This window comes from Trachemys scripta, chromosome 2 (assembly GCF_013100865.1).
Source record: "Trachemys scripta elegans isolate TJP31775 chromosome 2, CAS_Tse_1.0, whole genome shotgun sequence".
NCBI classification, from domain to species: domain Eukaryota; kingdom Metazoa; phylum Chordata; order Testudines; family Emydidae; genus Trachemys; species Trachemys scripta.
The window spans coordinates 145,203,699-145,229,644 of NC_048299.1; the positions used below are offsets into that span (position 1 = coordinate 145,203,699).

General features: G+C 37.9%; 1 protein-coding gene across 3 annotated transcripts; it reads left to right on the forward strand.

Moving 5' to 3' along the window:
* The first annotated feature begins 73 nt into the window (after nucleotides 1-73).
* On the forward strand, nucleotides 74-23,361 carry TIA1 (TIA1 cytotoxic granule associated RNA binding protein). 3 transcript variants are annotated; one of them, XM_034761754.1, is made up of 13 exons: nucleotides 75-281; nucleotides 7,927-8,023; nucleotides 8,467-8,565; nucleotides 9,086-9,140; nucleotides 9,313-9,345; nucleotides 10,622-10,709; nucleotides 14,649-14,724; nucleotides 15,835-15,943; nucleotides 16,795-16,890; nucleotides 16,988-17,072; nucleotides 17,733-17,856; nucleotides 18,429-18,571; nucleotides 20,133-23,361. In XM_034761754.1, exons 1-13 carry the CDS (start codon nucleotides 256-258, stop codon nucleotides 20,254-20,256), a joined length of 1,155 nt encoding a protein of 384 aa, XP_034617645.1. In that variant the 5' UTR covers nucleotides 75-255; the 3' UTR covers nucleotides 20,257-23,361. The 3 variants fall into 3 exon arrangements, with proteins under 3 accessions (XP_034617646.1, XP_034617645.1, XP_034617647.1); XM_034761755.1 differs by lacking the exon at nucleotides 9,313-9,345 and having other exon boundaries at nucleotides 74-281; XM_034761756.1 differs by lacking the exons at nucleotides 75-281; nucleotides 7,927-8,023; nucleotides 8,467-8,565; ... (1 more) ...; nucleotides 9,313-9,345; nucleotides 10,622-10,709 and adding an exon at nucleotides 14,097-14,171.
* The last annotated feature ends 2,585 nt before the right edge of the window (nucleotides 23,362-25,946 follow it).

Consider the following 25,946-nt stretch of genomic DNA (forward strand, 5'->3'; position numbering starts at 1 on the left):
CTGATAGGTTAGTAATACGCCTGCGCTTGTTGCCGGTCGGCGGGCTACCCTCTGCGCATGCGCTGTTGCTTCCCCCCTCTCTGAGCCGGCCGCGCCGGGCCCCTTCCCCCGCCGCCGCCATTTTGAGAGGAGCATCGGGGCTTATTGTCCGCCTTGTGGGCTTCGCGGGGCCGGCGGCGCTCGGGCTCCCCAGGCGCTGACTGGGCCGCGGCCGGCGCGGCAGGAGACCCCGGTGGGAGGGGCAGCGGTAGAGCCATGGAGGACGAAATGCCCAAGACCCTGTGAGTGGGGAGGGGGCGATCGCGCCTATTGTTCGGCATTGCGGGGAGGGGCCCCCTCCTCACGCCTGGCCGGGCGGGAACTGGGCAGGGGCTTCCCCTCGGGGTGGGGGTGGGGGGCTGGGACTGCTTCACCCCCATCTCCAGCCGTCACTGGCGAGGGGAGCTCCGTCTCCGCCTCCTCAGGCAGCTGGGGGGGGTCTGTTTCCTGGGGGGAGGGACTGTCAGGGGAGGGGAGCTGCAGGGGGGGGGGCTGCTTCCTCGAGGGGGAGGGACTGGGAGAGGCGGGGGGCTGTTGGGTTTTTTTTCCCCAGGTTAAATGGGTCCCTAGTTCTCCACTTCCGCAGAGGGGGGTGGGGGGGGGGGGAGGAATTGACTCAAACTGCACAGTGCCCTTTCTCCATTAATTATCTTTTACCCCCTTCCTGTTTTTAAGGCTTTGTTCTTTCCCTATTCAGGGTTTTTCTGTCATCTTTATTTTTCTCTCTTTTTTTCCCTCTGTTCTTTCTTTCTTTCTCATTCTCTATCTGAAAGGCATTTTTTTTTGTAGATTGAGTGTATGTACCTTTTCATGAGCATATGACTTAATTTGTGTCTGCTTGTATCTGTGTTGTATTAACCCAATTTGCAAATGCGAAGCCTGATCTCTTAAATGGCTTTAAAATAATTCTGACTTCTAATTGAGGGAAAACCCCAAAACAATAATCAAATGCCTGTATAATTAAAAAAAACAACAACCCAACTTTGCGGTAGGTTCCATTTCATGAAGAGTGATAGTAAAGCTGTTTAGGAAATGAACAAGAGGGGTAAATCTGTATAGATTCAGAGGTATTTGCTATAATAGGGCAATGTACTGTTAAAATAAACAGAGATGGGAGAGGGTTGTAAATTATGAGGAATTTTCCTTGTAATGTGGGTGTAGTTAACACACTGCTTTGAAAATCTATCAGCAATTTACACAACTGACTCCATTTGAAATACATGGGAGAGCTGGAGGTATAACTCTTGTCTACATTTCTTCCCCCTTCCTCTTCCTGACAGATTTTTTTTATCTGGAGTGATTTCTAATGCTTTGACTTCATGATTTCACTGAGCTCTAGCTTTGCTGTTCTATTAACTTCTTCTCCCATTTAGGCTGCTGCCACCATCTATATTATGTCTTATTTTTAGAAGTATTGCTGTATAGGTAGGGGTTGTGAGGGGGAATCAAACGGAGGGGGTGAAACATTCCAAAAGTGAGAGTAAAGTTCCTGCATTTGCCCTTGAATGATGCTTTGCACATGTCACATAGGCATGATAAATGTCTTGGCTGGCTTGCTGCATAGGAAAACAGGACTCTTGTGACTTGTGCCACCTTTTCTAGTTCGATTCCCTAAGTGATAAAGTAAACACTATTAAAAAATACTAAGGTCCCATTGTCTTTTTATCCATTTGAACTGCTTGAAACATGTGACCTATCTGTTTTCAGAACATTCTCACCCCCATACTCATGTTTTATTTTTGTACTCCTTATTTTTCCCTAACTGATTTTCTCATATGGAGTCTTGATTAATGATCTTACCAGTTACTCCGAGAATACTGCTTCTGTTTTAAAGAATGAATTATCTGCACTCAATACATGCAGCTTATTGCAAAAGCCTGAATGTGTTTCTGACCTGCAAAAAATAGCTATTGAGCAATATTCTGAGAATTGTATTTTCTTGAGTCAGTTTCAGGGAATTACAGTTAATGCATCTGGAATATTGTGCCATTAATTTAAATTTCAATCTGTAATATTCACACACTCAAGGTTTTGACTAAAAGGCCAATTTCCAACATATGAGTCTGGAGTTTATTTGGAATAGCTGATAGGATTTTTGTGTACAGTTTTACTAATACTAAAACCTCCATCCATAGAAGGATTAAATTAGTGTTCAGTCACACTGTCTTGCTACAGTTGGATAGGACACTAGTGTCCTTGGGTGTTTGCCAGCTTCTAAACTTTATCTTTCTGGTTTTCTTAGAATAGTTGTTTTTAGTAGCTCTTTCTGGAGGACATAGGTTGGTTTTAAAACAGCCTTTTCTTTATAAAGATATTTGTGTAATTCTAATGCTTTGATATGAGGTTGTTAAAGCCTTGATATTTTGAAGCTCAGCTGAGCTGGATTGATAGCTATATTGTTTAAGTAACTCAATCACTGAGTAGCCTATTTATGTTTACATAGTAAGCTATGTAACCACTGCTTTTGTTTAAATAAATGTTTGAGCATTCAAGTTTTAAGGTCACTTGTAGAACTTCACAGAAACAGTTTGCTCATGTAGCTATTTGATTCTTTAATATTGTTCTTATATTCAAAAAGATCAGTTTCAATTTACGTCTGCTTGTTTAGCAACACACTTTTCAAGAAGATATATACTGAAGCCTATACTGAGGAAATAAGTACCAATTAATTAATGAAGCGTATAGTTAGGAGGGTATGAAAATCCATAGTATTCCCATATCTGGAGAGACTTTCCCTCCTCTGATGGAACTGTTAGCCAGTCCAGCTCAGAAGAATCATGGATGTTGGTGCCTTGCATGTACATGCTTATTTCTGACTTCAATTGAGTTACACTTAGGATGGCAGGACTGGACCCTTAATGTACTTAATCTGTCATTGCCTCTCCACAGTAGCTCTCCTGTAGCTTTGTCTCCTTGTGAAAAAAGCCTGTAGAAATGATAGTGGAGTGTAGAAATATCTATGGGTAATGACTGTTAATCTAAATATTAACACAATGAAGAGTTATAGTGTAGCAAGTGAGCCTAATCTACACTCCAGTATACATGTGCAATGCCAATAAAGCAGGGGTTCTCAGTCAGGGTGAAGCGGTGTCACAACCACTATGTCATTCTCATTTTGCTAAATGGGAGACGGGTCTTGGGTGGATGGCATTGGTGAGAACCACTGCAGGAAAGCAGAGTGTCCTTTCCATACCAGAGATGCTGTTTTCAGTTTGCAGGCACATGGCATAGTTAAGACCCATTTTAAATTTCACTAGTTATTCAGTACTTAATTTGAATTCTCTAGTGCATTTGTGAAGGTTATTCAATGTAAATGCAATATAGCAACTTATTTCGCCAGCAGTCACTCCACATAAGTTATTGTTAATTTATTTCTATAAAGCCATCACATCCCCCCAGTAATACACCTCACATACTTTAGAGTGCTACCGTTTTATGTCTTGTTGTGAATTTAACATGCATATAAATATAACACTGGAAGTAAGTTAATTTTTTTTAAACTTGGCACTCCTGGCAACTGCTGAAGTAGTATGTTAGTTAATTTGTCACCAAGCAATACTGTCTTCAGAACTACATTTTTTTATGATTACACCTTTGCTGTTGCCCCAAATCTTCAACTAATCCACCCTGTTAACATGTTAGAGAATTCATTTAGCATATTTGACTTCAGTAATAAATATGAAAAAAACCATCAGTCCACTTTTAGGAACATTGGTACCTGTCAACTTTAGAATAGCGTAGTTTTTCTCTGTTGGTCTGTTGAAGCAGCAGCTATGGAAAACCACCTTTTCTACTATGTTTTATATTGATTAGCTTGGCATAGTGCAAGTTTTTTTAAAAAATAGTATTTGGGAATTCTTTATTTGAAATACATATGAAATATTTCTCTGACAAATCTGTTTTTAGATTTACTACGCATGCATAATTTTAAAACATAGTTTCCCAATTAATATGATAGCAGCTGGTCCATTTATGAACACTACATTTATGAATTCTTTCACATTTTTGCTTCTTGTTAACTCTTTGAGCAGAGCTTTTAATATTTTAGGAATGTTTGATACCAGCCCAAAACTTTGCATGCCTTTCTTTAGCCAGTAAGTGCAAAAAATCTGCAAAGTTACTAGCCGTTGAGCATAGGTAGCAAAGGTACACAACTATAGGAGTTAAGCTATAATGAAAAATAAGGGAAGTGGAAATACTCTTGATATTTGATATCTTTAAGCAATTTTTCTACTTCACATTTCTGAGAATACTTGCATGTTTTACAGCTTCCATTTTGGCTTTCTCAATTAACCATCACTACCATTTATCAAGTTGTGTGCCTTTTCTGATGTGTTATACCTCTTGAATGCCCATTAAGACATTCTGTATATGTATACAGAAATTCTAGACATCTATGCACAAAGAACTGAGTTTTGATATTTGACATCACTGACACTAAAATGTCAGGAAACGTGTTGCACCATTCATATTGCAGATATTGATACTGCAGGAACATATTTTTGTAGCTCCAGCTGATATAAAGTTTTATATGGCTGCCAAGAGATTATCCAACTAAATCTGACATCCTAGAAACCTCTTAAGTTGCTATGTAATTCTGCAGGTGAAAAGGTGACATTATTCACTGAGTGATCAATTTGTAGATATTCAGTTTCTAGGAAACATTCTGACTCTGAGGGTGTTACTCAGCCTATTACTGAACATCTGGACTCTTCTACAAAAACTTTTATTTCAATTACTCCACCTAACGTCACTTTAAACATTATAATAGCTGCCCTATTTATAAGAGAAATCTTTATCACTCAGATGCAGAGAAATCCTTGCATTAATCAAAACATCTACACACACATTAAAATCTGATCCTGATTAAATTTTCCATGTGTGTAGCTTTTTAAGGGCTGGTTTACGCTGGGGGAGAGATTGATCCAAGATACGCAACTTCAGCTACGCGAATAGAATACTACGAATAGCGTAGCTGAAGTCAAAGTATCTTCGATCGAATTACCTGGGGTCCACGCAACATGGGATTGACGGCCGCGGCTCCCCCGTCGACTGCGCTACCGCTGCTCGCTCTGGTGGAGTTCCGGAGTCGACGATGAGCGCATTCAGGGATTGATATATTGCGTCTTAACGAGACGCGATATATCGATCCCGGATAAATTGATTGCTACCTGCCAATACGGTGGGTAGTGAAGACGTACCCTAAAATACAGGCCCTGGCTCAGACTTGAGATTGCCATTTTTCTTAATGTATTACTTTTTTATTCATGCTTGCAGATGGCCAAATACATTAAATTCCAGTAGAAGTTAATTAAAGGCATGGTAGCTGAGTGGACGAAGTGTCTGCCTTCTACTTCTCATATACCAAGTTCCTTTTCTGTTGTGGTTTATAAATTATTCACCGATCCAGGCCAATGGGGGCTGCGGGAAGCGGCACGGGCCGAAGGATGTGCTAGCCGCGGCTTCCCACAGCCCCCATTGGCCTGGAGCGGCGAACCGCGGCCAGTGGGAGCCGCGATCGGCCGAACCTGCGGACACGGCGGGTAAACCGGCCCGGCCCGCCAGGGGCTTTCCCTGAACGATCGGTGGACCGGCATTGAGAAGCACTGGTCTAGATCAGTGTTTCTCAAATGTGGCTACTGTGGCTGCCTGCGTCCACAGGCTCCTGGGCGGTAACTGGGGGGATGGGGAGAAGCAGCGGCCTCTCCCCTGGGGCCACTGGCAGAGGTTGGATCCTGCCTCCCTCTGTAGCAAGAAACGCTGGAGGAGCAGGCAGCAGTGGAACTCAGGCTTCTGGCTTCAGCTCTGGGGTGGCAGGCGGCAGGCTCCAGCCATGGAGCGGTGGGCTCTGGTCCCCGGCCGCAGGGCTTTGGCCTAGACCCACTGGCCCCCACTGCCTCCTGCAGTCCCCATCCATCGCCCTGGCCCCCGCTGCCTCACTACCCACCTCACCATCGAGGGCTTAATTTGTCCCCCAGCTTGCTGGGGCTTTGTAAATGTGAAAAATATTTGTATGTTAATATCACTTTTCGCTGCCTCCTAACCAACTAGCAAGTCTGCTACTGTGAAAAAAGATATTAACAAACATACAAATATCACTTTTCATAGCAGTAGACTTACTAGCTAGCAAGTCTTAAGAAAAAGCAACAAAAAGGCAAAAGAAACAACAACAACAAAAGACAAGAGCATACAAAGCACCTTATTTTTGTTTCTATTCTGGTTAGGTCCAATAAAGAATAGAGACAACTGTACATTATTTGAATTATTGAGTTTAAAAATAAAAATAAAAAAAACCCTTTACATAAATAAATTGCAATGATTTGGACATTCATATGTGCATATTTATTTGTTGTTCCTAAAGTTAATTAAGTATTTTAGGAAAAATTGTCAAAGCGACCACCAGCAAGAGTTGGTGGCTGTGCTCTGAGGCCACCAAAAAAATTGTTGTGAGAACCCCTGGTCTAGATAATACTTAGTTCTGCCTTGGGTGCAAGGGAGTGAACTAGGAGACCTCTCGAGGTCCCTTCCTTCCTATGTTTTTCTGATTCTATATCAAGTATTTAATAGGGTAACTTGTTAAACTGTTACATTAGTAACCATTTTTGGTTCTGTTAATGGAATTTGAGTATGTAGTAAAAGGAGGTTGATTCTGTTTAATACATTTGAAATGATTTTAATCATTTTTAAATTCTGATTTGTCTTCCATTATTATCCAGATAGAAATTTGTGGCCTTTAGAGGTAGAATCATCATAGAGCAGTAAGATTCAGTACTAGGTACTTGAGGTTTGCACAGGGATTTAACCCAGCTCCTCTTAAAAGTAATCTACTGTTCATTTCCTAATAAAAATATCACAAACTTAAGTTCCTTTTTGAATTGGGGCCTTAGTCTTTGGTTTGGTTTACACTTAAAAGTTAGGTTGACATAGCTAGGTCGTTTGGGTTTGGTCCTCAATAGCTATGCCTACCTCTCTCCCCAATGCCCCTTGTGTAGATGCAGCTATGTTGACAGAAGAATGCTTCTGTAGACTTAGCTAAGATCCTTCAGGGAGGAGGTAGTCTTACACAGATGGGAAAAATCCCTGCCATCAGTGTAGGCTGCCTGCGTGCTGTGGGGTTCTTTCCATAGTATGGATTCAGCTTTTTGTGTCTTTCTTACCTCTAAATGGGAATAATACTCCATTTCTCCAACCCTTTGTCTTATTTATTTATAGTGTTGGCTCTATAGGGCAGGGACTTCTGTATTTTTGCTATATGTCTGTACAATACCTGGCATAATGGAGTCTCAGTTGAGGATTAGATACTACCATAATGCAGATAATATGTATGGAGATGGCTGTGGCTCTCATCCATGCCAGAGCTGAAGCACGTTGGTGAGGCAGCCCATATTAAAGCTCTAGTCCTGCAAGGAGCTCCTCGTTTGGAGAGTCCTGTGCTCACATGGAGCTCCACTGAAGTCAGTGAAGATATGCCCAGGCACAAGTCTATGCATATGGACTTGCAAAATCTGGGCCTAACTGTTCCTTAAGCAGCAGATGACTTCTGTCTCCAAAGCTATCAGTCCAACATTTCTTGCAAGCATTAGGTTTGAATGGGAAAATGTAATCTATGCTATTTAGGTTTTTATACTGTACTCATCACTGTAGTATCTGAACACCTTAATATTGGAGTATCTCCATAATCTGAAGTTAGAATGTAGTTTGCATCTGCGTATATTAAAACTGAAAAGCTTTCAGAACAACTGTTGAATTTGCTAACTCGTAGTAAAATATTTTGCTAAATTAAGGGATTGTGCTTGGCTCAGCAAGAAGTTCCTGCTTTCGTTTTTAATAATGCTGAATGGAGTAAATAAAAATTTAGATATTTATATGTTCCTTTTAATCTTACAGATATGTAGGGAACCTGTCAAGAGATGTGACTGAGGCACTAATCCTCCAGCTGTTCAGCCAGATTGGACCATGCAAAAACTGCAAAATGATCATGGATGTAAGGGCCTTTTACTTGGATAACTTTTCCCACTCCTTGTAGCATGTCCGTTTAAAGAAATTCCTATACGTTTAACTTTTCATGAGTACAATGAAGCCATTTAAAGAAGGATGCTGAAGAGCTTAACTTGTTGATGCAAACTTCAGTGATGGGAATGATATTGTAAAAGGAATAGAGCATATGATGTAATTGGACTCAAATGTTACTTGCTAGTGTTTTGTTATATCAAAAGGGCAGGGGGCGGCACAAACCATGCTAACCAAGATGCCTACCATAGCATAGTTTTAAAATATTTTTCTAATATGTTGCTAATATTGTGACTGGCTTAAAGCTGTCTCTAAATTGCTAAGACTTTCAGACATAGATATAACTGGGCACCAACTACGATTTGGTTAAAATTTGAGGGGGTGATAATGTTTAATAACATGTGCTTTTTTTAACAGACAGCTGGAAATGATCCATACTGTTTTGTGGAGTTTTATGAACATCGTCACGCAGCTGCAGCATTAGCTGCTATGAATGGACGGAAGATAATGGGTAAGGTAAGCTGTCATGTCTAAAGCTGAGTTGCGGTGGAAATAACCATATATACAATGATATGGATGAAACATCTTTAAAATAAATAAAACAAACCCCCAAGCAGAACTGAGCCACAAAAGGTAAACACTTTCTCCTGTTTTTTTTTTATCTTGTAAAGTGAAGAACTTTTAACTTCATTTGAGCTTTACGATTGTGGTGGTAAAAACTGGATAGTGACAGTTCATAGGAGCGTTGGGTACAGAAGTAGGACGGAAGAAGTCAAAATGGTTGTAATAAATATTTTAATTCCATTTGAAGGTGAGGGAGACTAGCAGAGCAATAAAGCAAGATAGATTAGTTATCTTCATTGTAAAATGGCTTAATGTAGCTGGAAATAGAACATTTTACCAAGAAACTTCAGCCACTTAGACTAATGTCTTTAACTACAAACTTGTGTACCTTCTCCCCCTGCAGTATAGAAATTAATAGCTAACAAAATCAGAATATGGTTCCAATATTTACTTTAGCAAATGTTATTTGTAGGAGGTCAAAGTGAACTGGGCAACAACCCCCAGCAGCCAGAAGAAAGATACCAGCAGTAAGTGCCCTTTATGCTTTTGAGTAATTTTTTTATTTGCACAAATAGTTTTTAAACGTAAGCAATAAGCATCATACAAATGTTTGCAGTAATGTTTTGATCATTATCCTAAGATGATATTAAATGTGTTTGTGTTAATAAACTTAAGAACAAATCTAATCTTTGTCATCAGGTAGTACCGTTGTCAGCACACTGCGTTCACAAGGTAATTGTATCTTCTTAAACATAAAATGAAATCTCTCAAGGGTATTCACTAACCAGCTGAAGCTATTTTGGGGGTTTTTGTTCTGTTTTGTTCTTACGTTTGTGGCAAGATTTCCCTCTCCTTTCCCCATTGCATCAGAATGTGGTCTGTTGTCCACTCTTTTTCATTCTGGTGCTGCTTCTTACAGTCCTTTGACCCCATTAGTCATGACTGCTATTCTAGAATTTCACCCACTATGAGAGCAAGAAAATCAGCTGCCTTCAAGGCTGTTACCTGTGCTGCTCCATACAAACTCATTTGGAGTACTTAAATTGCTTCTGAAATTCCCCTTTCATGGCAACCCAGTGTGTTGCTTCTGTACTTGGCCAGCCTTAAACTGCTTTTAAGAATTTGCGGTTTAACCAAACTAGTATTGTAGTGGATTTGTAAGTTTCACACCTGCTCTAATATAAGTTAGTCTGTATAGTGTTAACTATTAAAATATGCTTTATGAAAAATTGTTTAATCAAAGTGGAAAAAATCCTGAGATGTGGGACCTTTATTTCTCTCCAGTGCTCTTTTTAATGTCTGTGACATAAAGTGAAGGATTACTCTTTTCATCTGTTGCCTTCAGTCTTAGTTCACTTGCACATGGATTCAGTTGTATTGAATACACATGGATTCACATGATGTAATGGCTGGGCAACCAAAACTGTTTGACTTTTGACAAAACTGTCAAATTCTTTAACATCAAACTATTGCAATGCAAGGTATTTCTTTGTTCTTCACAAAATATGGTTACACCAAACATTTTGTAGCTAGGTTCAATATCCATCCTACTTTTAAAGCAAATTTTATTCTGCATTGCTCACAAAACCACTAGATGCTTTAGTTGGTAAAGTTTTGGATAGTTAATGAACTATCTGTAAATGTGTTTAATTTTAACATTACTATTGTAACATTAAGATTTTAAAGTTAGCTTTGGCTTTTAAGTAAACAATTGCAATCTATGATAAAATAGTGACTGGTTATGAACATAACTACAAAAACAAAATTTGAGTTAAATACTGTACATCGCAGCATTATCCTTAAAATTATTGCTTTTGTTATACTGTCACCAAGTGATGGTTATATTTGAAGCAGTGACAAATGTTACCTTTGATAGGTAAAGGGTTTTAGTTTCCCATGTAGCTCTCAGGTATATGGAAGTTAATGCAATATAAAGTTGCTATACTGCTTGTGTTTCCAGGAACATTCTTCACACTTGTAAATTATTTTCTCTCTTTTTCCCAATAAGACCATTTCCATGTCTTTGTTGGAGACCTCAGTCCAGAAATTACAACTGAAGATATAAAAGCAGCTTTTGCACCGTTCGGAAGAATATCGTAAGTGATTTCTTAGGGCAAATAAATTAAATGTTACCTTTTACTGGAGGCAAGCTTACAGTAAGTAAAAGTCCAGTCAAGTTGCAGAAATGACTGCAACGCACACTTTTTGTGTTCATAAAGAGACTTCAGAGTTCTTGTAATTGAGTAATAAGTAGGGATACATAATAAAATTACCCACCAGCAGTCAGTTTTCTTCTTTTAGAAAAATTCACTGTATATGTAGCTTTGTTTTTATACTGTAGAAATCCTCGTGTAACTTGGAGATGTCATACTGAGTAGTTTCTCTGACATGGGTCTTGTATGATTACATTTAGTGGCAAATGAAATACATGTAATCATTCTTAAAAAATAGTTTAATATGGATCAAATTCCATGTACATATTCAGGTCAAGTCAGATTTTGGCTTTTTGATGATAGTCTAGGTATTTAATACAAAAGTTCTGTTAAATAAAATAGTTTGTACTTCTAGTTTAATAATCAGTTTGGTTGTTTAACGCTTGCCTTGTGGTTACATCTAAAGGCCACAACCAGTTTGGGCCTAATTGTACTAGTCACTATACAAACAGTAAATAAGAGTCCCTGGCCCAAAGAGCTGAGTCTGAAAGACAAGATTTAACAGGTGGATAGGGAGAAACAAGTGAGGTGGGGAGATGGGTTAACAAGTAGAACAGTATGTGTAAAGACTTAGCTGATCAGTGGTAGTGATCACAGCTCTCTACCTGCCTACTCATTACTATTTGCTGTATTAACATACAGCTCTAATGCTTATAGTTTGAAAAGCATTTAAAAATACATGCTTTGTAGCAGGGCTAAGAGCGGCTTGTTTGTTCCTTCCTCCAATTTAAACTGTTCATTTACCTTGAACTAACTACTTGTATTTGGATTGCTGCTCCTTGATGGTGAGGTACCAAGATAAGTGCTTTGAAGTGTTGTGTAGTGATGCCTTTATTTGAAACAAGTTTTTCTTATGAACTCCAATATATTGGACTTAAATCCTAATTTTGTTTCTTATGATAGGGTTTTCAAACTTGATCTGCAGGAGATTCTCATTTTAGAAAACACTAATTTATATTTCAGATTTTTTTTTTTTAATTTTAATCACTGTCTCTCTCTGTAGAGGTAGCAGGTATACTTACTTGCAGAGGAGGTTCAGTGCTTCACATAGCTGAACATCTACTCTCCTGAATGACCCATGGCTTCTAAAGTAGGTCTTATCTGTCCTCATCCAGAAGGATTAGTCTGGGAAGGAGGAAGTCGTACACTGAAATGTAGGAGGGATAGTTTTAGGCAGATCCTCTTTCAGAGCTGCAATCATCTTTCCACCCCAAAATACTGGTTTAGCAGTCAACTGCACAAGGCTTTTTTGAGAGCTGGCTTAGTGCTGGTCTACACTGAAAAGTTACGTACCTTGACATAACTACATCTCTCAAGGCAGTGAAAAATCCATACCTCTGAAAGATGTAGTTAAGCCAACCTAACCCTCAGTGTAGACAGCATAGGGTACTGCCTCATGAAGAGGTGGATTATCTGCAGCGACAAGAAAACCCCTCTTATCACTGGTTAGTGTCTGCACTGAAGTACTGCAGTGGTGCCAGCATAGCTGTGCCACGCAAGTGTTTTAAGTGTAGGCATTGCCTTACTTTGCAGTTTATATACTGATACTCAGAGTGTAAAGAGGGCGGTTAGTTCCAAACATAGGCTATTTAAATTGCTTCCTTCATTTTTTTTTTTTTTTCAGTTCCTCCGAGGGGCGTCTGTGTATAAAATAACTCTTAAAACTGTGTACCACATGTCTGAAAAACAGGATTACTAGGATCCTATATATCATTCCCTTTGTTCCAAAAGAGATTCTCGTAGTGGTGATTCTCTCTGCAGTGAGAGAGCTGATTATCCAGACTTTGCAGGGCCTAAAGGTGTGGGGTTTTTTGTTGTTGTTTTTTTTTAAGTCAGGTTTCAAATAACTTGTGTGAGCAACCCTCTTATCCTTTCTCTTTGGGGTATTCAGTACAGAATCGTAGGGCTAACTATCTGAAAAACCTTTTAGGTCACCTTGGCTCAAGCTAACTTTACATGGGGGGGGCGGGGAAGGATTTAAGATCCCTCTTTGTTGTAAACTGTTGTCCTAAAGAAGTAAGGGTAAATAGTAATAGAGTGGACCTTGATTTCACACAGTTACTCAATTAAATGTGTGAAGGATACTCCATATTTATAAAACAAAATTAAAAAAAATATTTTTTTGTATATTTAACTCTTCTTAGTCATTGACTAATTCCTGGAAATGTGATTTGAGATTTTTTTTCTGATTTTCTGTGAAATAATCAAAGTTGAACCAACGCATGATTAGCACCTAAGAATTTTTGGTAGCTTTATACAAGTTAATCTTTAATATAAATACATCTTTATTGTGGTCTCCCTTTATGTTTGGTGTATGCATGTTTTCACTTGTTCAAGTCTTATTTTCAAAGTTTTCAGTTGAGGGTAAGTATAGCTTAGTTTTTATTTCCTTTTTAGGCTGTGCAGAGCAAACTGATCTAAGATTACATAAATGACTGTTCTCAGGCAATTTGTAACATTATTATTCAAATTTTCTTAACACAGAAAATTGCAAGCAGTTTAACACTTTTTCATGAAGGGTTTAAGGTACATTTCATTCTGTAGTGTGTGAAAGTGATCTTAATTTGAGCTTTTCAGTGATCTACATATTCTCTATAGCCGTATGTGTAGAAGAACTAGGTTTTAATACAGAATGCAATTATTTTAAAAGGTTTTAAAACTGGCATCATAAAACTCTCATTATGATTTTTCTGCCAGTCTTGGAATACTGAATATTGTGCATCTAGTTGATCTAAACCATATTTTATAAAGCCTTTACATTACACTGCATGACTTTGCTGACTGGTTTTATTTATCTTGTTTTTTCAAAAGTGCCTGTATTTTTATGGGGTTGGGGAGGGCAGGATAGTGTGTGTGTGTACTTCTTGATATTTGTCTAACTGTACACGAATTGCCTGAGAAACACCATTTAATAAAATCAGACTTCCCACAAATGGGGTTTAGCTATTGTAGCTGGGTCTCTCCTTTTTTTACTCAATCTCAAATAATAGGCCTCTGGTTATTTTGCAGAGTGTCTCTGAAGAATGGACAGAATTGCCATGGCTAACTACAAGCTACAGTTCACAGTGGACAAACGTTGTAGTTTTCTTATTTACTTTTATAAATTTTGCCTTTTATATCTTGTAGTTTCCAATCAATCCTGTATGATTGCTGTTTGAGAATGCAGTTTTAAATTCTTTATAATAGTATATAGTTTAAAACGTAAATGTCTTTAGTGTTTTATTTCCTTCGATAATGCAACCATTTCTGAAAATGTCAATTTTTCAAAATTTACAGCTGCCCACAGTCCAAAAAGGGGGTAACGAATTGACCTGAGAAACTTAAAGAATTCAGTTAACAGGCGACGTATGCCTTTTAATTCCTATTTTTTTCATTTTTCTATTTCATATTTTTAATGAGTAGGTAGAATGTGTTGGCAATTAGCAAGCTATAAATTGCATGGTTAAAGAGAGCCATTCAGCTAATGTTAGTCAGCTGTGTGGCTTAAATGAGTCATTTGAATAGCTGCTTTGACCATGCTTAGTGTCTTAACAATATGTTAAAGCATTTTGAACTGGGAACCATCTATTGTAAGATATGTTTATTAGAGAAACTATTGATTTGCATGTTTACAAAATTAAGTTTAATTTTGCTACTACATGACAAAACACTAGTAATGTTTTTGTTTAGAAAAGGAGGAATTTGTTTTGAATATGTTGCTGGTGCATTAAACAGTTCACTTTAATAAAGGTGAAACATGAAAATGAGGTCTGTGTGTTACTCACGTTCATTTTATGATGTTTTTTTTAATATGCTAAATTGGCCATTGCTTCTGCTTTTTAGAGATGCACGAGTGGTTAAAGATATGGCAACAGGGAAATCTAAAGGATATGGCTTTGTTTCCTTCTTCAATAAATGGGTAAGTAATGGCATTATAGATAGTATGAGTTCTAAAATCTTGGTAGTTGCTTTAAAGAGAACAGCTGTGTAAAACATGTACATTTTTGGTCCCTTTTTATATCTGGTACTGTATCAGTTTCCCCTTCTGTAAATAGGTAAGTAGTATTATTTCCATCTATCATGTGATATTATAAGGCTTCATTCATGTTTGGAAAGTACTTAGCACTTTCTAAGCATCATCCCTATGTAAGTGCCAAAGTATTTATGTACAGAGATGAAAACTAGAATACTCACTCAGACTGATATTTGTATCTGAAAATTTTACTTTTTTTCTTACATTAAATACAAATTACTTTGGACTGAGTTATTTGGCTCTGGCAGAATGGCAGTGTTTTAGTGCTTAAAGGTCTGGTGCACTACTCTCTAAAGCAACTTGTATTTGGAAATACTTTTATAGGATTTGCATTACATCATTAGTCAGTTTTTATACAGCCTTATTAGTGGTCTGGGGTGGAAGGTATTCAACATAAAGGGAGAAAATGGAGCTAACCAGTTTAGTATTAAACTTAGAATAATCAAACATTCCTACTTACAGCTTCTTTATGGGCAGGGTACTAATAACTTATAGCTCCAAATCTCTCTCTCTCTTTCTCTCTCATTCAGAAATAATACACTTTGGAGGGAAGAAAGAGTAGGGCAAGCCATTACGTGGTCTCAGTATATTTTGAAAATGGGAGATTGGGGGAGTTTAAAAAAACAACACCACATACTTTTTGTGGTGGTAGGCCAGACCAGTTTGAAATGTTGGGTCTGAGAGATTTATTCTAAATGCAGATGAGGGAGAGCTAGAGACTCAGCTGAAGGAATGTTCCTACAGCCTTTCAACTTAGTGGAGCAACTGCACAAACATGCTCTATAAGAGTGCATGACTCTTCTTGGGATACATTCAGTTTGGCCTAAAATAACTGCCTTAATCCTGTATTTTAAACATCTTTTTGAAGAACAGATTTTATTTCAATATTTGTTAGAAGTTGGCAATATCTGAGTCTGACAGACCTACGCTGATTCGCTTTTAGTATGGTGTTGCTCAAAAAGAATTTGCTGAAAAATGTTTTTCCCCTATGGACAGGATGCAGAAAATGCTATTCAGCAGATGGGTGGACAGTGGCTTGGTGGAAGACAAATCAGAACTAACTGGGCAACACGAAAACCTCCAGCTCCAAAGAGTACATATGAATGTAGGTTTTTAGTTTCTGTCCACCTTGCCCCCACCCAAATAAGGAAGAAATGAAACCTCTTATTAGTTCTAATTATTAGCCCTTCTATCATGAAAAAATTCAATGCCCTGTAGAATTCAGAAGTAAAGATTTTGTTTGAAGAAATATATGTTAAATTATAACTTTACACAAATTTCCTTAAATACTAATATTAAAATTTAAAAACCTTTCAGTTACTTTTCAGCACTTATTCAGTCTTGCATTTCAGTCAGCTTGGACAATGAAAGTAGTGTTTTTGATTTAATTTATTTTCATGCACTGCCAATGTTTCAGTTTTTGTGGTGAAAATACTGGGTGTGGGAGGAGTGTATTTAGACTTAAACTGATGGAAGAAAATATTTCCATTAAGTGTATTTAAAAATAGATTTATAAACCTGAATTTTGGGCTTAATTTAAATGACATCCCTCTAAACATTATATGCATCAGTAATCCATCCCATTTATCATTTGGGAATTACATGTCTCCTATTGTGAGATCATCATGTATTTTGAATGCACTTTTGTTTCTTTATTTTGTGAAAATGACTCAGTTGGGAAACCTCACTGACTTTTCATGTCCCTTTTAATGCTTTTAGTTCTTTGCTTTACATATCTCTCACTTCCTAAACTACCACTTGGGAGGATGTTATAGCTGTATATTTTGTAAGCTAAGTCTAATGGTAAAATTAAAGATTTACAGGAGAAAATGTATTGGTCTCATTTAGGCATCGCCCAAAAAACCCCTAGGATCCTTGCTCTTTGTAGACTTCTGAAGACAGGAGGAAAGTAAATAATTTGTTTAAATAAAAAATTTAAAAAACATTTTTTTACAGCAAACACCAAGCAGCTGTCTTATGATGATGTTGTAAATCAGTCGAGCCCAAGCAACTGTACTGTATATTGTGGTGGTGTTACTTCAGGACTAACAGGTATGGCATCTTGTAAATTTTGGGGTTTCCTCATAAAATGTATCTAAAAATCAGAAGTACTTCCTAATTTTGATTGTCTACTTTTTCTACACTGCAGAACAGCTAATGCGCCAGACCTTTTCTCCATTTGGGCAAATAATGGAAATTCGAGTCTTCCCAGATAAAGGGTACTCTTTTATACGGTAGGTTACATTTTGCTCACTTTTAAAAACGTTACTTTTACCTTTCCCTTGAAAACACGTTAAGCACTGGTGTCAGAATGTTTCTAGTAGGAAACTAGCCTAGACAGACTTAGACTATCCTTGAGTGTCTACAGTTTAAACTATAGTCTCCTCTTGTTTGTGTGGTAATGTTGATCTGAGTTAACAAAGATGTACTACTTTTCTTTTTATAATTTCATAGTTGTAAGTATTGGATATGATTCTTGCAGATTCAGAATCCTATTTTTAAATGCACTTTCTTACATTATTTTCACAGACAGCGCTGTAGATAATCAAAAATGCAGCTTAACACAATTTCAGATTTTACCTATCATGCATGCTATTTACTTTTTGCAGCTCACTCAAGATGAGACAGTGAAACTAAATAGGTCAGTTTTGCTTTCTGAATCTTTGTACTACTACAGTGCTGCAGTATTTGAGTTCCCTTGCAAAGACTAGTTTCTCCTGCAAACAATTATTTTTCATTGTTTTTTTTCTTTTTCTTTTTGTAATCAAACTTGGAAACTCTTAAAACGTAAAGTGCAGGCACACTTTTAGGCTGAAAGTCTCCTTTGAAGTGTCTTGTCTCTATAGGTGTATGGAAGGTGGGTTTATATTGATGTTCCTTTTGTATCTTAACAGGTTCAATTCTCATGAAAGTGCTGCACATGCAATTGTTTCTGTCAATGGAACTACTATAGAAGGGCATGTTGTGAAGTGCTATTGGGGCAAAGAAACACCAGATATGATCAATCCAATCCAGCAGGTCAGAGAACAAACTTTCACCAACTTGTAAGATGGTGATTAGTGTGATCTTATTAATGAGATTCTTAACCTATTTCTAGCATGGAAATACATATTAGTTTCAGGGTGGTGGGTTGTGGATTTCATGTGCCATGTGACCTCCCAAATTAATTCTTGCTTCCATGATATCTGCCTTTTAAGATACTTGATCAAAATTAAACTGTTTGGAACTTGTGGAAACCTGCTTTGGACAATGATAAAGAGAGAGTGGGAAGAGCTTTAAGTTTCTGTCTGAATTTCAACTTTGCTCTTTCCAGCCGAGGTCTCTGGAAGAGTTATCTGTAATATTAGACTGCTGTACTCCAGAGAATACTCAGCAAAATATGTGTGTGCAGGAGGTGGGGTGATTTTTCATATATATAGCATTAGAGGGCGTTGCCCAGCTAAATTTTATAATAACTTTCAAAATGAGGTATTAGAATATAAGCCCTTTTAAGTTCTTGATTAAAGGCTAGCTTGATAGGTAGGAGTTTCTACATCAATAGATAAATATGACTGTTATTAGTGTATTCAATATTTCAACTTTCCTTGCAGAATCAAATTGGATATCCACAGGCTTATGGCCAGTGGGGCCAGTGGTATGGAAATGCACAGCAAATTGGTCAGTACATGCCTAATGGTTGGCAAGTCCCTGCATATGGAATGTATGGACAGGCATGGAATCAGCAGGGATTTAAGTGAGTATGCATGCTAACTGATCTGTGTGCTATAAATAAATTGTGAAGAATGATGCTTCATTGGGGGAAATCATCAGTTTAATTTGGGATTCATTGAAGTACAAGGAAGTTGTACCATTGTAAACTGGTGTAAGAAGATCAGGTCCCATATCTATCTGAAAGTACAATAGGAATTTTAGGTTGGCAGAATAATTACCATTCTTGAAATATTTTCAGGGTATAAGGGACTACTACCCTTGCAAAAATGCCAGAACTACCTTTTAGAGTAGGGGATGTATACCTCGGTGTCCTGGTCAAACTAGTACTCTCTTTACTAATGGTCATCTTGAACTTCTTGTAAATATAGGCACATTTTGTTCCTTTGCCTAGCCAAATTCTAACTCTGGTAATTGCACCATGCCTACTTACAATTCCTTTGAATTTTAAATTTAAATCAGTATTTAGTTATTTCAAACAGCTGCTATTACTTCCCAGTTGTGGGTGAAGTGATGTCGGTGCATGTGCACTCATGTACCTGAAAATTGATTTCTTATGCAGAATATTTCAGGGTTTAAATGTTGGATCCATTAACCCGTAGTTAAACTCAGATCTACTATAGCAGGGGTCAGCAACTTTTCAGAATTCAGTGCCGAGTCTTCATTGATTCACTCTAATTTAAGGTTTCGCATGCCAGTAATACATGTAAACGTTTTTAGAAGGTCTCTTTCTATAAGTCTATAATATATAACTAAACTATTGTTGTATGTAAAGTAAATAAGTTTTTTAAAATGTTTAAGAAGCTTCACTTTAAATTAAAATGCAGAGCCCCCCGGACCGGTGGCCAGGACCTGGGCAGTGTGAGTGCCACTGAAAATCAGCTCGCATGCCGCCTTCGGCACGCATGCCATAGGTTGCCTACCACTGTACTATAATGACCTAAATCCATTGAACTACCCTTCTGAGGGGTCTGGTGGCAACAAGCTACTTGAGCTCTACTCTTTCCTCCCCTCTGTTCCCATGCCAGCCCAGATATAACTACAGATGTTTATAAAACAATCTGTCCCTCTTTAAAATTCAGCTACACACAACAGCAGTGAATTCCTGCGTGGATTCTTTGTTTTTTACACTTACTGCCTTTAGTTGTCAACAGTTTTCCTCTTTTGCTTATGCTTATATCTGCACTTTATAAACATTTAAGTAACACCAGTCTAACTGACAAGTGTTGTGAGGGATTTTATCTCCACTGAACTTGTCTGTTTTCCCATCTGTAATGGGCCTGCATTTTTTTCAGAAGTGCTGAGCATCTACAGTTCCAGTTGACTTCAGTGGTGCTTAACATGTCTTAAAGTAAGGTCCTAAATGACTTGCTGAAAGCCATGACATCAGTGTCAGAACTGGGGTTACTTTTAGGAATTTTTCTGTTTACTAGGCAAGTTTCTGTTGGCCAAAACTTGGAAAGTATCTAATTAGCTTTCAGTGTAGTGTGGCAGTTCTTATCCTCTCCAATCTCTTAATGTAAATTCAGTCTTTTGGAACTATACATTTTCTGTAATCACCTCTCTTCCCCCTCCCTCCACAACAGTCAGACACAGTCTTCTGCCGCATGGATGGGTGCAAATTACGGAGTTCCACCACCTCAGGGGCAGAATGGAAGTGTGTTAACTAATCAAACTGGATATCGCATGGCAGGTTTCGAAACTCAGTGAGAGAAAAGGACTCTGGAACCTAACACCAGTGACTTGAGGCAACAAGGAGTGCTGTAAAGCCTTTGTTTACTTAGATTTATCAAGTCAGTGCAAATGTCCGATACAGTGTATTTATTTAAAGAAATCATTTTAATCATGAAACTATTTGTCATCCACATTGTTTAAAGAAACAAACAGGAAAAACTAGATGCTGGATGTCTGCCAACTTTTGCCTTCTTTTCCTCCTTTTGATGTGTGTTTCTTAAGATCCTTGTTTGAAACACAACAAATGCAGGGATTACTGCCACTGTTAAATTGGGGCAGAAAATTGCACAAAGTCAAACTTTTTTTTCTTCTGAAGTAGTGTGCAGTTTTAGTTTGCATTCCTAATGGTTTAAAATGTATTATAAACAGTTGTACAAAAAAGCCAAAACTGTGTGAATTCTGAAGGTTCTTTACAATCTTCAGCCTGTGCACAAATTAGTTTTAAAAATAGCCTATTGTATAAAGTGTCCATCTCTCCACTTTTGTTTATACCAGGGTTTTCAAATATAAATTATTTTACATCATTTTGTATCTAGACATTTTTCAAACAGTTGTCTTTGCCTTATGTCATGAGGAAAATGTGATGCTCAGCATAAAATTGTGTGCACAACTCTCAGATGGATCTAACTGAAGTCACATTGTGTTCTACGTGAGAAGGTGCCTAGAGAAATCTCTGTTGGATTTGTTCTATAGGATTTTTATCTTCAGTGATAAACTTTGATGTGTACTAGGGAATATAAAATCCTGTTACAAATACCACAATGTGACAAATTCCTAAGAACCAGCTTTTTTCTGTCAATCTACATTTACACATATCCATTATCATGTAAAATATTTTAGCAAACTAATATTTTGCACAAAAGTTAGAAAACTTTGTATGTTTCCTTATTTAAAGGTAGGATGCAGAGTCCTTTCACGTGTTTTATGCATAACATTTTTAAGGGGTTTTTTTTGGTCTTGCATGTGAATATCAAATATACACTTTGGTAGTCTTTGAATACAAAGTCATCCGCTCTTTTTTTAAAGAAACTGTAAAAGACACAAAGTTGTATGTAGAAAACAAATCAGTCTTACTGTTTACTGATAGTAAATTTTACTCAAATAGAGTAAGTTGACTTGATTTTAACATGTACAATTAGAGCTGTGAAAACTGTAGCGTATGTGTAAGCATCAGGCGGGGGAGGGGTATGTGGAATGCTCCAATTTAGCCTGAAGGACCAGCTGGGCAAAGCATTTTTAAATGTTCAAAGGCCAAAAAACTTTCTATCCTACCTCCTTGACCAGCCTTCAAAGAGCAAAAACTTCTTCATTGTGTAATGTTGTTATTTATTATCCCTATTAAGCTTTGGCTTCTGGAGTTCCCATATTCCTTTCCCCCCCACCCCCCCCATCAGTTGCAGTTGGGCAACTCAGAGTATCAAGGGATTAAACTTTTGCTATATTTGACAGTTATGTGACAATGTATTTCAGGGTCTTATATGAAGTAATAACAGAGGACAGTGGGGAGTGGGACAGGAATGAGGTCAGGCTCCCCTTTTCTCCCCAATTAAGGATATAATATTGGACTGTTTAAAATTTTGAACATTTTTATTAGAAAATGGGAGGGGTGGGGAGAGGGGGAAGGCAGGCATAGGGCAAATCTCTTAGGAGATTGTGTTGGCCTATATCTTGTAGCCAACGTTCTGTAAAGTGTGGAGGACCTGAGTGTGTGTGACTCTCTGGAGAACTTTTCTATGCAGCTGTTTTTAAAACTTGGCTTTAAAGATGGGTGAATACAAACCAACTTTTTTACTTGGAAATGTTTTCCTCCTTGTAACTCTTGCAAATAGGACTCGCAACAAAAAACAAACAAAAAAAAAGCTTAAAAGTGAAATGTTTCACAAAGTATATCAGTATCTTTTTAACTTCTATGGATTATTCTAGGTTAGGGCTCTATTCTGACTTTAATTATGCAAACATACATTTTTACTTTCTGCTTGACCAGCTGTGCTGTATCATATATTTTGCCCAAAGAACATCCATATCTGTGAGTAGGCTCTGGAGTTTAGCTCAATGCTGTATTTGAATACAGATTTTAAAACCAATATATGCATAATGTGTATTTTTACCTCTTTTATTTTGACTGCATGAACAGCATCTGTCTAAATTTAAAAAAATGTATCGTGATTCCTGTCATTAAAATGTACACATTACTGCTTGGTTTAATTAAAAGCAGAGTGGGGGAGGGCTTCCTGTGCTGATTGCTGAGGACTGAAATACCTCTTGAATTATAGGCTCCAAGAGACAAGAACACACCTTTTTTTAATGAAACAAATTGAGAGGTCACATGCAATATGGAAAATCTGATCTGTAGATGGAGAAGATACCTCTTTATTTCTCTGAGGCCTAGAGTTGTGAAGAGTATTGTCAGAATGAGACACCTCTTGAATTCTCCCAATGCACTGGCTCTTTCCTTGCAATGGCCTTGGTGTAAACAGCTCTATAAAAAGCTTGCTAAATGTACATTATGGAAGTTACGCCGTTCTATTTGTTATCAACCAATGTTTGGAACAAACCTACTAAGTGAAATAACTTGTGACATGCTCTTTCACAAGTCTTGCATTGGGAGCGAGAGAGGGCTGTAAGTGATATTTGTATTAGTGTTGTATCCCTTTTGTCCCCACCCACTCCACAAAACACCTAAAGCAATATTGAGGTGACAATCATTTGAACACATTCCTCTGCCCTACCCGTGCTCTCCTTTCTTCCTCACCCTTTTTTTTTTTTTTGTTCTGAATATTTGCACTTCTATCAGGCTTTGGTGTTTACAGAAATGACACAGCTGCCTTGATATGTAAGGTATGCGTTATAGAATCCCAAACACACAACAGAAAAGGATAAAATGGCTTATTTCCAAGGTAGCAGCCTGGACTATTTTTGCATTAGCAGCCCACTTCATATTTGTATGAAACATTAAATTTCACTTGAATGAATGTATTTTGATATTTGTGGTTAGGGGTATAAGACTCTTAACTCCACAACTGGTGACTTTTTTTTTTTTTTAAGCTGTTAAGGATGTTAATAAAACTGTGTGAACTTGCATATTCCCAACCTTATCAGTTTTTTTTATTTTGCTTGTCACAGTGGAGGTTCCAGTACTTCAGGGGAAAAGCAGGCACTAAGAGGATGCTTCCTTTTATTATAAACCTTATGTCAGAATGCAGTAGGGATGTATATACTGGCAGTGAGTGGTTTTCCTGTTTCCTCAGAGGGAGATCATACTGGCTCTGAATTTTTGTGCTTAAAGGTGTAGCCCGGGTACTGTGTTGATACATATAATTTTCGTGATTTCATATTTGTGTTCCCTTTGGCCCAGCATGCCTGACCAGTACTCTTGTTACATGACTCACCAATAGCTATATGCAGCATTTTAGTAATTCAGTACATCCTATGGGATGGAATTAAATTCTACTCTTCAAACAAAATATTTGTTTATGCAGTGATATTAGTAAAGCATGCTGCCCAATCCTTTAGGAGCGCCATACCAAAGATGGGGTGAGCTTGATGTCACTTTCACAACTTGTTAGCTTTTAGTTGGATTGTTCCCTCTTGTGAATCAATTAATGGTTTGTGCATGTGTCTAGGGTAGAGGTCATGGATAAACTAATTTAAGTATTTCTAGTCAGAAGTCTTCAAATAACCAGTTTGTCACTTACCTTCCTCTCCAAGTAACAAAATCAGCTTATGAGCACTACTTAATTTTAATATAGAAAATCTATAATAGAATTTGCATTAAAGTAATGAATAGTCTCTGCTTCTCTAGTCACAAAAGATGCAATCCCCTTACCAATGTAAGTGGCATTGGCTGACAATGCTTAGCCTCTAGCATGCCCAAGCTCTAACTGTTGTCAAATACTAGGAGGCTGATCTGGCATTTCTTTTGCAGGCATAATGCCCATTGACAATAAGAATGTGGCCTATGTTTCACTGTCACCAGACTAGAGTAGACTAGTAAAATAGCTCATCAGCACTGCTGGCAAACGGATATATGAGTGGCACACTATTTTAATATTTGGTAATTGGGGGAATTAGACATAGGAATTTTTTCAGCCTGAAACTTTTCTAACACCATAGGAACTTAGAGGCTCTTGCTCATGCCTGGGTCCTTTGTAAATCTCAGGGCCATGTTCTGTTACCGACTTAATATAATTTAACTCTCATTCCAGTCCTACACTTGCAGTAGTTTTGCTGCTCCCTGTAGGGTAAGTATGTAGCTGGATAATTGTTGCTTCATTTATCTACAGGAATTTTGTGAATGACTTCTTATAACTATATATCTGAGGACCAAACGAAGACAGTGATGCATTGGAGACTTATACAGGAAAAACCCACGTTCCCACACTGCACCATGGTGTTACTGCTTTAGAAAGGGTCACACTCTTGCCACCTCTCATGATTGTACAAAGAGTCTTGCTTTGTTTATCTTGAAACCATAGCTCTTGGAATCCTCAGCTTTTATTGGGGGGAGAAGAAATTCCAGCTCTGTGTTAGAGAAAAGCTTGACCAAGCTGTACCAGTAAGCTTCAAAGTTAGATGTCAAATGAAAGAACACCTTTTATTTTTAAAATTAGTTTTAAACTAATCTCATGATTTTTAGGGGTACCTGACATGATTTTTGGATAGTTGGGGTTGGCAATACTTGTGAATACCTAAGCTCAGATTCACAGTTATTTAGGCTTCTTACTTCCAGTGAAATCAATGGAAGTTAGGAGCCTAAATGCTTCTGAAGATCTGGCCCTGAGGCCACTCTGAATGTATAATTCACTAACACAAGTGACAGTGTGCTTTTAATGAGGTTTTTCTCCCTAAACTCAAGTACAATCCTGGGCTTGTTGGGGAAAGTTACACCCCTGTAAAGTGTGATTTTAAAGCCCCATGCCACTATAAGTGCCCTTATGACCACCCTTATTCTGGTATAAAAGCATGTGGGGGTGGTCTTTAGTTCATCTGACCTTGAAAAGCGATTAAGCTAAATTGCAAAAAGCCACTTATTCTGGAACAACTGTTCATGCATGTTTTATAGCGATAGGTCCTGGTGGTTTAATTATGTTGGTACAGTATCATAAATGGTACAAATTTTCTTATTTAGGCAAGCCCAAATTCACATCTACACCTCTACACACCCACTGTGACATAATTACTAATTCACACTCAGCTACACTCCCCATTAACTCACTGACAAAGTTACATCTATACTTAAACAGCTACAGTGGTAATGCTCTTAAGGATGTCGGTATAGATCAGGGGTCGGCAGGCTTTCAGAAGTAGTGTCCCGAGTCTTCATTTATTCACTCTGAATAAAGGTTTTGCGTGCCAGTAATACCTTTTAATGTTTTTAGGTCTCTTTCTATAAGTCTCTAATATATAACTAAACTACTGTTGTATGTAAAGTAAATAAGGTTTTTAAAATGTTTAAGGAGCTTCATTTAAAATTAAATTAAAATACAGAGCCCCTTGGATCGGTGGACAGGACCCTAGGCAGTGTGAGTGCCACCGAAAATCAGCTTGCGTGCTGCCTTTGGCACAGGTGCCATAGGTTGCCGACCCCTGGTATAGATGCTGTTGGGAGGGGTTCTCCTGTTAGTACAAGTAATCCACCTCCCCCAAAGGAGGAAAGGAATTCTTCC